The sequence below is a fragment of the Podarcis muralis genome, chromosome 11 (assembly GCF_964188315.1).
Source record: "Podarcis muralis chromosome 11, rPodMur119.hap1.1, whole genome shotgun sequence".
NCBI lineage: Eukaryota > Metazoa > Chordata > Lepidosauria > Squamata > Lacertidae > Podarcis > Podarcis muralis.
Window position 1 is genome coordinate 49708268 of NC_135665.1, and position 14096 is coordinate 49722363.

A 14096-nucleotide genomic window follows, 5' to 3' on the forward strand; every position below is an offset into this window, starting at 1 on the left:
GTAGATTTCAGAACAGTTCATAACATGAAAATACAAGGTAAAAACACAAACCTATGCAGTTCCTTAAATGTGAAAGTTGCTTTTACTACTGGAATTATGTTCTTGTCAGTGCTACTGGTGGGGGGAAAACCACCCCTATAGTGATTCTTCATCAGTTGTCAATATAAAGTATACAATTAAAAGTATTCTACATAGATTGGTCTAGATTGGGGAGAACAAATAGATCTTAAAGAAAATGCTAACATTGCCCACTGCTTTTCAGTTTTACCTTCTGCATCTTCATTATTCATTTTGGAGGCAGGGAAAGAGAGCTGCCATATATCTGTGCAATTGTGGAATAATTTTTCTTCTATGATGTAATGTTCAACTGCCATCACTGAACACTGACTAATATTTAAATAGCCCCAGTGTATCTGTGAATTTAGGAAACAGATAAACACATTCTGAGGAATTATAAAGCATATGAAGGGTGATCCATTCTGAAGGAAATCAGCCCTGAGTGCTCACTGGAAGGACAGATCCTGAAGCTGAGGCTCCAATACTTTGGCCACCTCATGAGAAGAGAAGACTCCCTGGAAAAGACCCTGATGTTGGGAAAGATGGAGGGCACAAGGAGAAGGGGACGACAGAGGATGAGATGGTTGGACAGTGTTCTCAAAGCTACCAGCATGAGTTTGACCAAACTGCGGGAGGCAGTGGAAGACAGAAGTGCCTGGCGTGCTCTGGTCCATGGGGTCACAAAGAGTTGGACACGACTAAACAACAACAGCATGAAGAGTGAACACAGCACTAACTCCTCTCTCTTAATCAAGAAGAGCAGTAGTGTTGGCTATTTGACAGATATTACACTTCAAAGGATGAGTGAGCAACATAAATCTCAATGGTTCTTTGAATAAAAGAGTTCAGCTAAATGCCTTATTCCAAGCACGAACTTCAAAGTACATATTCAGATTATTGCCAGTAAATTTTCATCTCACATGGTTTTAAAGGCCTTCCATCATTACTTTCCATTTTATTTTATTTAAGAGTCTGCTATTCTTTCCCATAAGACTACATTGGGATTGTGTGCACAGCTCTCCTCCAAAGTTGGCTTCAGTTAACTTTCCACGCAGAGAAAAAGGTTGAACGCAGTAAGAAATGCTAGTGCCAGTTAGAACTACAGACTACCCCCACTCGCTCCAAATATTCTCTAGCTCAGATCAATATATCATCTCAACCAGAAAAGAGGGGAGAACCTCTGAAGATGGTAGTTCCAAGAACTTGAAGCCACCTTCTTACAAGAGTGCAGTTGTGTGTGAGACCATTGATAAGATTGCCACAGGAGTTTAGCTACAGAGCTGAAACAGTATATAAAATTTTTGAGCGTTTTAATATTTAAAAATCACACTTAGCTTGTTTTTCAATAGTGTTTCGAAAAGCATGGGGTTCATGTTGCTTAATGTCAACTATTTGTACATAATTAGCAGGTTTTTAATACAGTTCAGCAGAAGTATGATTGACAGCACTTGCACACAAACTGATTTAAGTCCATTTAGAAAGATGTGGACTGCAGCGCGTGTCACAAAATAAAACAAGATTAAAACACCACCTATGAACTCGACCGTCCTTCGAGGATGCTCTTGGTAGCAGCTAAAAATGTCTTTCAAGCCATTTTAAAAACCAACTGGACTTTTCAAGCTCAGTCGGCATTGGATTCCCCAAATCTGTTCGTTCCTTTTACAGCCCACGGTGGGCCTTGCAATAGGTGTAAAATGGGAGACGTTGATCTTTAAGCGAGGAAGTGTTGCCTTCAAGAGTTGAAGGGAGCTGGCAGTCACTATTCCAAAAACCTGGAGTGTTTTGAGTGTGGCTATGTCACCAAGTTCACTATAACAACAACAAAAAAAGGAAAGTTAAGTGAACAGAACCACAGGGAACTGGATAATGCAATTTGTCAGATCTGAAATACAGTGGCAGCATGAGTCATACAACAAAGGCTGTGCCCCTAACCATCCTTGCCTAAGGTCCATTTTGCTTCCAGATGGCAGAATGGGTTGCATGAGAAGGGGGTTCTTGCCCAAGCAAATCCTTTGCAGTGTTTCTGGAGTTTGTGATCTTGGGGGTTGGATCAAGGGTACAGCAGCACATGTCATACTGTGCCAAACACAAAGAAAGACTGGAGGATGGCAAGATACCCCAAACCCACCCTGCTCTGCAGCATCCCCATTCCTTGTAATCAGCTTGGTTAATATATATGTTACTGAGAGATGAATATTCATTCTCCTCCCCTCTTAAAATTAACAAGAAGCCCCTTAGGCAGAAACCGAGATTTCTGGTTGCGACATAACAGGAGGCGGTTCACAGGTTAGCAAAGCTACAGAAACGCCAACATCCATCTGTCGAACCGATGAATATGTACCTTGTGGTTTGGGCTTTGCTAACGAAGTGGAAATTTGGAGGACGACATGCCAATGAGAACTGGGTCCCACTATGCTAAATAATGGCAGAACGCACTTATGCACTCATAACAGGCCTATGGACACCCTTTTATTAACTTGTTCCTTAATAACACAGTCTTATACCGTATTTTTCGCTCTATAGGACGCACTTCTTCCCCTCCAAAAATTATGGGGAAATGTGTGTGCGTCCTATGGAGCGAATGCAGGCTCCTTGGCTTCAGCGATAGCAACGCGAAGCCTCCGAAGCACAGAGGGAGCGCTCCCTCCGTGCTCCAGAGGCTTTGTGTTGCTTTCTCTGAAGCCTCCTCTCCGACCCCTCTCGCTCTCCAGACTTCAGGGATGGCCGCCTGAAGCCTTTGGAGCGCAGTGCGAGTTCCCGCTGTGCTCCGCAGGCTTCAGGTTCCTTTCGCTGAAGCCGGGAGAGCAAGACTCTCCCGGCTTCAACAGAGAGGGAGAGCTGCGCAGCGCCCCTTCAGCCAAGCGGGAGAAGAAATGGAAGGGGCTCCGTTTCTCCTGCCGCTTCGCTGAAGGGGCGCTCAGCAGAGAGGGGGAGAATTTTTTTTTCTTGTTCTCTCCCTCTAAAACAAGGTGTGTCCTATGGTCGGGTGCGTCCTATAGAGCGAAAAATATGGTACATATCTACTCAGATTTAAGATATAGGATTGCAAACAAAACAACTCAGGAAAAGGTGTGGTGCAACAGGCTAGGAAATAAACGTTGGCAGCAAAGATTTAAGGTGATGAGCAGCCCTTTCAATGGTGAGATGTCCCTGCTAAGCTAGCACGAAGAGAGAGCGCAAATATTGTGGGGGGAGGCAGGGAGCCGATATGGCTTGCATGAAAGGATGGATACTTGGAAATTGGGGTTGCGGGGCAAAGAGGCACATGTGATCCTACTCACAGCGCCACACCAGACTCTGAAACAAGGGTATCTAATTTAAGATGTTGGACTACATTTCCCATCCCTGGCCATTGATCAAACTGGCTGGGGCTGATAAGGAGTTGCAGTCCATGTTTGCTATCTTTCATGCAGAAGGTCTGGTACATAGTGGAGTGACCCTCACACCACTTGAAGAGCAGACTATTTTCACTGGGTATACTCAAAGTAAAACTTAGTTGAATAACACCTTCTGCTTTTATTGATTTGAAGTAGTTAACATTACTCACAGTAGGGCTGCAGGAGGTATCTGATAGCATCGACTAAGACCCAGGTGTTCAAGAGACGCCAGATGGTGGAAATACTGAAAGCAATCCGGCTTCAACATAACACTGTCACTGTAATGAAAAACAGCAACTGATTTAAGAACTCCAACCTCTGCATATATAAGCTTGGCAGGCTAGCAGAATAATAAAGGAACATATTTAGCACAATCATAGTCTTGCAGACTAGTTTCCAGTTATCCCAAGTACTTTTACAGTCAGACTCTGTACAGAAACTGAATTTATGGAGACTGCTTGGAGGAAGGGAGGTCTATGGGAGCTGACGTTTTATGGAGGGCACTCTGTCACTAAAGGGCAACCTCTCATCCATTTAAAAGGTGGCTTTGAGCAAGTGGGCATCACAAGAAGACACTTTCTACGTCCAAAATAATCCCCATTTAAAAGTTCCTCATGCTGTGTATGCTCTCATGCAGATTTTGGGGAGATGATGGAAATAGGAGATTTCCTTTGGAGAAGAGAGGATCCACAGCTGCTTGCTTTGAGCAGCAAGACTGGCACATGCTGCCTGCTTAGAAACAGTTGCATTGGCCACCCCTCCCAATCTCACACGGGAACTTGCAGGCATTTGCTTCCCTTTCCCTCCTGCAATGCCAAAGTGTTTTTTTGTGGCCTCACAAATCTGTCCATTCCTTTTTTAAAAAAAATAATAATAATTTTGGGGAAACAGGCTTTTACTGATCACTCCCCCTGCTGTAAATCTGGACAGCTGAAAGGTTATTGTGAAACCCCCTGATCTGTCACTTTCAAAACAGAATGTTATTTTAAATGTGAACACCCACTTTGACATAAAGACCACTGTGGGTTGAACCCCAAGTCCATGCAGCCCTTAGCCTGTTCTGCTACTCAGACTTGGTACTACATGATTAGACTCAAAATACAGTCGTACCTTGGTTGTCGAATGGAATCCGTTCCGGAAGCCCATTCGACTTCCGAAAATGTTCGACAACCAAGGTGCAGCTTCCGATTGGCTGCAGGAGCTTCCTGCACTCGATCAGAAGCTGTGTCGGATGTAGGGCTTTCAAAAAATGTTCGCAAACCGAAACACTCACTTCCGGATTTGCGGTGTCCGGGAGCCAAAACGTTTGAGCTGCAAGGTGTTTGAGATCCAAGGTACGACTGTAGTACTATTGGGCTGTACCGAAAGTAGTGCTATGTAAACATTCTGCTTGTGCAATGGTTTCTAATTTTGCACAGTGGAACGTTCTCCCCCTCCGCCCACTGCATAACCCATAAATTTGTTCTATGGGTTCCACCAACTGGAACAAATTTAGGGAGGGCACAGGAAAAGTCCCATTGCACTAGCAGGAATCCTTGTGTTGATGACCTTGATTTATTCCTTAGCCCTGGACTTCAGAGACACAACTATGGGGCGGGGTGTGTGTGTTGTTAACACTCAAATTCTTACCTTAAATCTAAATGGACTAGACTGGAACACCTCTCAGTTAATGTTTTGATATCTGAAATGAAAAGTCAAATGCAATCTGGTCATCACACGTCAACAGGCAGTACAGTTTTTGCCTAGAGATAAAAATGCCTTAAAGTTACGCATTTCAACACTCTCGTTCCTGCAGCTGTAGGCTTACATTTCATATTACCGTATTTTTCGCTCTATAAGACGCACCAGACCACAAGACGCACCTAGTTTTTGGAGGAGGAAAACAAGAAAAAAAATAATCTGAATCTCAGAAGCCAGAACAGCAAGAGGGATCGCTGCGCAGTGAAAGCAGCAATCCCTCTTGCTGTTCTGGCTTCTGTGATAGCTGCGCAGCCTGCATTCGCTCTGTAAGACGCACACACATTTCCCCTTACTTTTTAGGAGGGGAAAAGTGAGTCTTATAGAGCAAAAATTACGGTATCTTAAAACGTTCCTTCTTGCAAGTTTGCTTCATTCCCAAAATTTACTGTAATAGAAGACTAGAGTTATTCGCACAGCAGGCTTCCAAGTGTGGATGGTAGGTTACTCGAGCAAGCTGGTTTCAAGCCAAAATTGGCCTCTCACCTGGCATCAGTAGATTCTGCCTGTATCCACTGAGGTTCAGCTGTGTTACCGTTGGAGAAATGTGGCTGACTGCTGCCTTCACGTGATCAACTGTGAAGTCACACCAGGCCAAGTTCAGCTCTTCCAACCTGTGTACAAGTTGAGAAAACATTACTTTCAAGACACACGTTCATTTATTATTTGTTTATTATGGTGGGGGGATTTGTGGCCTTCCAGATAGATGTTCTGGACTGCCAACTCCCATCAGGCCCAGCCAGCAAGGCCAATGGTCAGGGATGGTGGAAATTGTAATCCAGAAAAAGACTGGAGGGATGCAATTTCACTATCCATTTTCTAGATGCTGGAAAGAAACAAAAACCCAAACACAATATAAATGGAAATCTTAACTAACATTTTTTTAAAAAAAATACACACCCAGGTTTATACAACAAAGTTTATCGATAGAAAGTGTTCCCCACACATAATGAATGTACAGAATTCACTGTCATAAGACATGTTGATGGCCACTAATCTGATGGCTTCAAAAGGACATGAGACAAATTCACGGAGGAGAAAGCTGTCAAGGGCTATTATTCAGGATGGTTTTTCACCTATAGGATCAGAGGCAGCATGTCTCCAAATCATTGCTTACAAACAAAAGGAGAGGGCTATCACCTTCCTGTCCTGTTTGTGGGCTTTCAGAAGGACCAAGCCTCAACATCTCCAAGGAAGGTTGGGGGGAAACCAGTCTGATATTCTGGACAGCTGCTGCCAGTCAGTGTAGGTAGTATTAATCTAGATGGATAAACTGCCAGGCTATGTATAAAGCTGCCTCCTATATTCCAGGACACTGTCATGTTGTTAAGGCAAATGAGAATCCCTCTTGCTGTTAAAGCTGCATTTGCTCTTAAGCTTAGAGAAATGGGCTAATTTGTTCCTACCAATAAGTGGATGAAATGTTCATTACCAAGAAGAAAGTGAATGAACAAGCCTAATCAGAACTAAGTGTCAACTTTAAAAGACTATTCAGAGCAAACAAGTTGGGTGGGTGTTCTCTTTTCCTTTTTATTATTATGCTCTTTTTAGATGTTAGCTTTGTTTGGTTTGTATTGTATTATATGTTGAAGGCCTTTAATAAAATTGATTTTTTTAAGGAACAAACAGGTCGAGCAAAAACTAATTTGCAGAAATAAAATTCGCAGAAAACTTTGCAGAAATAAGCAAGAACAGTCTATACACAAAACTATTTAAAACTCATTTTATGGCTCAGCAGAACGACAGTGGAGTGAAAACAGAAACAAGGACAGCTTGTTGCATGCATTTCTCTCTCCAGCAGATTTCTTGGTTAAGATTTTCTGCAAACATATCCAGTTTGTCTGCATCGTGCCAGTGCTAAATCTACTGTTGCTTCTTGCGTAAGTCAATGAACTTTTACTACCTGGGGCAACTGTCCAGCATTGTCTCCAAGGCTTCTGCAGAGAACCCAGAGCATCCAGACAGGTTTAGTCGCACCAAACAGGGGTTGTGTGCTATATTTCTGAAAGGTGAGAAGAAATAAGACATTAAACTGCCTGTTCACAAAGCCAGTCTCCACACCAGCACCTGCGGCCCTTAGGGAGCAGTAGGGAAAACTGCAAGAGGCTGGTGATATACCTTCCAATGTCCACACTGCAGTCCTTCACATGGAAACATTTTAAAGCATTAACTACAATGTTCTGAAGCCAGAATATTTCCAAAGCCCTCTGCAAGCTGTCAGTTCAGATCTGTGAGTGTGATCTTTCCCTGCCTTGGCAGCTTGCTGGGTACAGAGGAAGGAGCAGGTGAAAAGACAGGGTTGCCCCATTCACTTTTGGCTCTGACTTCCCCCCTTCTAAAGAGTATCCCTAAATGAATGTAGTGCTCAACAGAGAAATAGTTGCCCACCTCTGATACTGGTTGACTTCTACATAAGGCAGTTTAGTGCTATAGTAATGAACTATGAGCTTTGAGTCCTCATACTCTCTACTCTCCTCCATTACTGGGGCACAACAATGAGGAAGAAATGGGAATGCCCTGAGAAGAACTTTTGATTAAACTATGGTTTATGATCCTAACTCCTAAATGAACCATAGTTTAAGCCAGAGGTTGTCAAACTAAGGCCCGTGGGCCGGATACGGCCCACCAGGCTCATTAATCCAGCCCCCTCCTGAAAAAGTTTGCTGACCCCTGGTTTAAGCTAACTACAATTTCCTAAGCTTGGCTTAGACCCTGTTTTTCAAAAATTTGAAAGGTTTTGGCCCTGCAAGATTTTTTGAAACACAGATTTTGGGATCAGTCTGTACACAAGTGAGACAATAAGCCATTATTGCCAAAATGTGTCGGGTACATTCAACAATAAACTATTCCATTGTTTTAGCATCTTTGAAATACATTTCTCCTTTTTTTTTTTTGGTCCACATTCTTGTATGCTTCCTGGGGTTTTTGGGCTTTCATCTGTTAACTCTTGTGTGCCTGAAATGCAGCAATCCCAAGAGTATTTGGTTATTTGTTAAGGTCTACTTGTGCAAAAAGGTTAAAAGGTTGGTTTTTTGCCCACTCACTTAATTATATCATCAGAAAGCTCAAGCCCTTCCAAGCTGAGGTTCTGTAGCTCCTGGCACCTGCAAAGAATACTTTGGAGATCTCCAACTTTTATTGTACAATTCGACAGGTCTAGATGCTGTACCCGAAGAGGTCTACAAAAGAATGGGAGGAGCAGGGAGATGGGGAAAAGCAAAATGAATTTTAGAATGCAATTTAAAAATATAATCAAAAAAGAAGACACACACACACACCCTCTTTGCAATCTGAAGTGGTGTATTCTTCTTGGTAGAATACAGAATCCTGATCTCAGGACTTCACTAGCTCATTTTGCTGCATAAAGCAATGTGGGGTCCACAGTGAAAAGATTCAAAATGAGTCACCCAACAAGCTAATGCATATTAATATTGAAATGCCATTAATCTAGAAACATCAGTTAATGTGGTGCAGTAGTCGTTTGGGACAAAGGCCAGGGAGATTCAACCAGTCCATGGAGCTCCCTAGTGACCTTGGGCCAGTCACTATCTCTCAGCTTAACCTACCTTGCAAGGCTGTTATTGAGGATAAAATGGAAGGGGTGGGGAGAACTCTGTGTATGCTGCGTTGAGCTATTTGGAGAAAAGGCAGGATATAAAAGTGGTTAATCATAATCACTTGGTCAAGGCAGGTTAGGCTGAGAGATGATCAATCGCTCTCCCAACACCACACACAAAGAGAGATCCAGGTCTGAATGGTGTTTTTTTAAAAGCCATATCCAATACAAAGTGCTACACTGGTTCTCAGTGTCAAAATGTAGACAAGCTCTCTTAAGGCACCCGGTGTAGTGGAATATAACTACTATTATGGTTTTATGCTATTATAGCCTAGGACCCTCATACCTACGGGACCGCCTCTCCCGGTATGCCCCACGGAGGACCTTAAGGTCCATAAATAGCAACACCCTAGTGATCCCGGGCCCTAAGGAAGTCAGATTAGTCTCAACCAGAGCCAGGGCCTTTTCAACACTGGCTCCGGCCTGGTGGAACGCTCTGTCTCATGAGACCAGGGCCCTACAGGATCTGATTTCTTTCCACAGGGCCTGTAAGACAGCGTTGTTCCGCCTGGCCTTTGGCTTGGAATTAACTTGATCCCCTCCCCCCTTCTTTTTTCCTTTTTCCTTTGTGAAGGAACTCCTACTTGGGGACTTCCCTGGCTTTTTTCTGGCCCACGTAGGACCAGTCTGGATAGTTAGCCTTGGTGAAGACTTGACGTTTTCATCCCCCGAAAAGTTTTTGAGTTTCTGCTGAAATGAGGCTGCATTTTAATGTTGTATTTTAGTCTTGTTTTTTAAATTGTATTTCAATCAACTGTTTTATATTTGGTGTTAGCCGCCCTGAGCCCGGTCTTGGCTGGGGAGGCAGGGTATAAATAAAAGATTATTACAGTGGTACCTCAGGTTACATATGCTTCAGGTTACGTACGCTTCAGGTTACAGACTCCGCTAACCCAGAAATAGTGCTTCAGGTTAAGAACTTTGCTTCAGGATAGGAACAAAAATCGTGCTCCAGCGGTGCGGCGGCAGCAGGAGGCCCCATTAGCTAAAGTGGTGCTTCAGGTTAAGAACAGCTTCAGGTTAAGTACGGACCTCCAGAACGAATTAAGTACTTAAGCTGAGGTAAAGGTAAAGGTACCCCTGCCCGTATGGGCCAGTCGTGACCAACTCTGGGGTTGCGTGCTCATCTTGCTTAAGAGGCCGGGAGCCAGCGCTGTCCGAAGACACTTCCGGGTCACGTGGCCAGCGTGACTAAGCTGCTCTGGCGAGCCAGCACCAGCGCAGCGCACGGAAACACCGTTTACCTTCCCACTATAAAGCGGTACCTATTTATCTACTTGCACTTAGGGGTGCTTTTGAACTGCTAGGTGGGCAGGAGCTGGGACCGAACGACGGGAGCTCACCCCGCCGCGGGGATTCGAACCGCCGACCATACGATTGGCAAGTCCTAGGCACTGAGGTTTTACCCACAGCGCCACCCGCGTCCCTTAAGCTGAGGTACCACTGTATTATTATTTTTATGTTGCAAGAGAGTAGGTAGCACAGGCCTGAATACAAGGCAAGAAAATGGGGGGAAAGGAGGATTTGGAACAGCATTACCTGCTTGTTTTGAACAAAGGGTTGCCAACACAGGACCTTGGACAACGGAAGGCAGTTATACCTAATGGCAGCAGATGGCCAATCACACCTGGCCGCAGATTCTTTCCTGCAAGGTCGAGAGTCTGCCAGAGCGACTCGTCAATCCTAAAGGAGGAAAATCGTGGGGTGGTTAGAAAACAAACTGGAAGCTTCGGCAGAGGTTGCCATTAGCAAGGTCTTGAAACAGCATCCTCTTCATATTTACTCAGAAGTTGAGCCTCATTGTGTCTATTGGGGTTCACTCCCTAGTTTAAGGATTGCATCCTAATTTTGATAGCAAAGCTCTGGCTTCCACTTCACTGCTTAAAACTTCTGATGGAAGTAGATCACAGCTCTCCCATTCTGGTTGAGTTCTAGAGTTTTTGTTTGCATACTGAGCACGCCCTCTTTCATGCACTAAAGCAGAGATGGGGAACTTGCGGTCCAACAGATATTCTTGGGACTCAGCCCCTGCAAGCATTCCCTACTGGCTAGACCAGGGGTCTGCAACCCGCGGCTCCGGAGCCGCATGTGGCTCTTTTACAGCTTTGCCGCGGCTCCAGGGCGGATACTAGCGAGGGGAGGAGGCGCATTGTGTGCCCCGACATTCCCCACTGTGGCGGGCGCTGTACTGGCTGTGGTGTCGCATGGGGGCGGTGCGTGCGTTAGTCACGCACCATCCCGACGTCACGTTCCCGCCCGCCCGTTACATTGTAAGGGGCATGTACGCTGGTCACTGTTTTGAAGGGGAGTGAAGAACACACACACACAAAAAGGTAACTTGTTAATTTAACGTTTATTTCTATGAGGAGGAGTAATTCTGAGGAGTCAAACAAAGAAATAATAAAAAAGTGACAAAAAAGTTATTTTTATAATGACGAGTTTTGCGGCTCCCAGTTTTTTTTCCCTTCGGAAACGGGTCCAAGTGGCTCTTTTTGTCTTAAAGGTTGCAGACCCCTGGGCTAGACTGACTCCCAGCCAGTCACTATCTACTGACTTGTGTATTATTATTATTAGAAAGTTGGGGCATAAATTCAAAAATAAATAATACGAGTTTAGAATTCAGCCAGCACTTACGAAAGGCGATGCCACCTCCGGCAAACCTGTGGAACTTTCAGCAGATCTGTCAAGGACAGATAGGAGAAAATTCCCAGAAGCAGTTCATCAGGCAACGAATCCCAAGAGACTCCTGTGTGCAGAGGTTTGGGAAAACAGATACCACAAATAGAATGTAAATGGGGACACTGTTATTAAGGCTACAGGCTTTAAAATCAAGACATTTCATACTGTTAAAACACACAAACTGTGAAGTTCTCCTACACTCCTTAGTGCCTATATATATATATATATATATATATTTGCTTTCGTAGATTTATATATATATATGTATATCCAAATAAATGTATTTATTTAACAAGATTTATATACTGCTTAATCAAAAGCTGTCATCATAAAATAATATAAAATCTTCCTTTAAAAATAATAATAATAACACAATTTAAAACATTAGATGTAATGCAATTAACAAAATATATAGAGAACAACTTTTTGATTTATTTAGCAAGGTTTGAATCCATTTAATCTTTAACATTACCAATTAGCTATAAAGTGGTACCTCTGGATGCGAATGGGATCCGTTCCGGAGCCCCGTTCGCATCCTGAAGTGAACGCAGCCCACATCCGCGGGTCGCCACTTCCGTGCATGACGTCATTTTGAGCATCTGCGCATGTGGCGAAACCTGGAAGTAACACACTCCGTTACTTCCGGGTTGCCATGGAGCGCAACCCGAAAATATTCATCCCGAAGCATATTTAACCCGAGGTATGACTGCATCTTGAATATGTATTGTTGTTATTACATTTTACCTGCTCCTGCCTCTCGAAGCAGCCTAGGTCTGCGGGCAATAGTAAATTCCCTTTCCTTCACTTTCTGCCGTTTTGCAGGTGGTCCCACGCACATGAGCAGTTCCTGGGGGGTGTTCTCATTGCCTAGCTTATCCTTAAGAACAGACACCCCCATGCCCGAGAGCAGCTCCGAAGTCTTGCTGGGATCCCATCCCCATGTGAAACCAGCGCTGACGTTGCTGCCTGAATCTGGAATTTCCTGGAGATGTCTCCTGCAAGAAATAAAAAGGCCCAGACACAGATTGGCACACTCTTAGTATCAAGCCACGGTTGCACTTCAGCAGACATGTCAACACAGGCAGAAAAAGTAACTACAAATATATCCTCCGAAATTATAGTTTTCTAAAATTGCATGAAAGGGAAATGTGGTCTTCTCCTGGAGGCTAGTGGTCTCCTGGAGGCCATGGTGGTCAAATATTTCAGGTATGGGCATCTACATTAATTGCAGGGTTGCTGTGTCCTCTTTTTCCAGGATACGTCCTCTCTTTCTGGATGAGACACAGACATAACTGATGACTGAAGACTTTCTTTCCTCTTCTCTTCTCCTGCTCCCCTCAACAATATATCACAGCTTCTATAGCCTACATATAGGTAAAGGTAAAGGTACCCCTGCCCGTACGGGCCAGTCTTGACAGACTCTAGGGTTGTGCGCTCATCTCACTCTATAGGCCGGGGGCCAGCGCTGTCCGGAGACACTTCCGGGTCACGTGGCCAGCGTGACAAAGCTGCATCTGGCGAGCCAGCGCAGCACACGGAAACGCCGTTTACCTTCCCGCAGTAAGCGGTCCCTATTTATCTACTTGCACCCGGGGGTGCTTTCGAACTGCTAGGTTGGCAGGCGCTGGGACCGAGCAACGGGAGCGCACCCCGCCACGGGGATTCGAACCGCCGACCTTTCGATCAGCAAGCCCTAGGCGCTGAGGCTTTTACCCACAGCGCCACCCGCGTCCCAGCCTACATATAGTAGGGGTATTTAAAATGAGTCATCACAGCACCCTCTTTTTTGCTCTTCAAAATATGGCAATAAGGACTTTACTGCCTGTGCAAGCTGGGTGTACCAGAGGGACTGGCCAAGATGATGGTGGGAGCAGATAATAAGGATCCATTTTTTAGACCTGTATGAAACTAGACAGGTTGCTTACACATGTCCTAGACAGCCTGAAAAACTGTTAGGCTGCCTGCTCACCAAAAAACAAACCCGTTGAATACTGCACAATATGGCACTCGGCTAGCAAGTCAATAGTTGAACTTGCTTTGAATAGGAGGGAATCACCCTTTTTGCCTTTTGATAACTAATTTCGCATGTCTCAAGAACAGCGCTTGCATTGACTGAGTTGCTGGACAGAACTCATAGATGGATTAGGGAGGGATGTGTTAGTGGTGCAATATGGTCTTTAACTCTGGATGTTTCTGAGTTCAAACCCTGGCATCTCCAGCTAAGGGGACTTCAGGACGCAGGACTGAGAAAAGCTTGTGTTTGAGAACTTTGGAGAATTGCTGCCTGTTGCAGCTGAGCAGGGGTCAGCAAACTTTTTCAGTAGGGGGCTGGTCCACTGTCCCTCAGACCTTGTGGAGGGCCGGACTATATTATGAAAAAAAGAAGGAATTCCTATGCCCCACAAATAACCCAGAGATGCATTTTAAATAAAAGCGCACATTCTGCTCATGTAAGAACACGCTGATTCCTGGACCGTCCAAGGGCCGGATTTAGAAGGCGATTGGGCTGGATCCGGCCCCCGGGCCTTAGTTTGCCTACACATGCAGGAGAGGCTAAAAGGGATAACTCGGTATAAAATAGGATCCCATGCAAATGTGCAGTAGGCCTTAGTGCATGAGAACATCCATTT

General features: G+C 44.6%; 1 protein-coding gene across 1 annotated transcript; it reads right to left on the reverse strand.

Moving 5' to 3' along the window:
- Window positions 1–1350: 1350 nt before the first annotated feature.
- SKP2 (S-phase kinase associated protein 2) lies at window positions 1351–12461 on the reverse strand. Its single transcript, XM_077936425.1, has 9 exons — window positions 12211–12461; window positions 11422–11533; window positions 10327–10470; window positions 8216–8350; window positions 7075–7173; window positions 5658–5785; window positions 5064–5115; window positions 3605–3712; window positions 1351–1866 (listed from the first exon to the last, which is right to left on the reverse strand). Exons 1-9 carry the CDS (start codon window positions 12362–12364, stop codon window positions 1653–1655), a joined length of 1146 nt encoding a protein of 381 aa, XP_077792551.1. The 5' UTR covers window positions 12365–12461; the 3' UTR covers window positions 1351–1652.
- Window positions 12462–14096: the final 1635 nt, after the last annotated feature.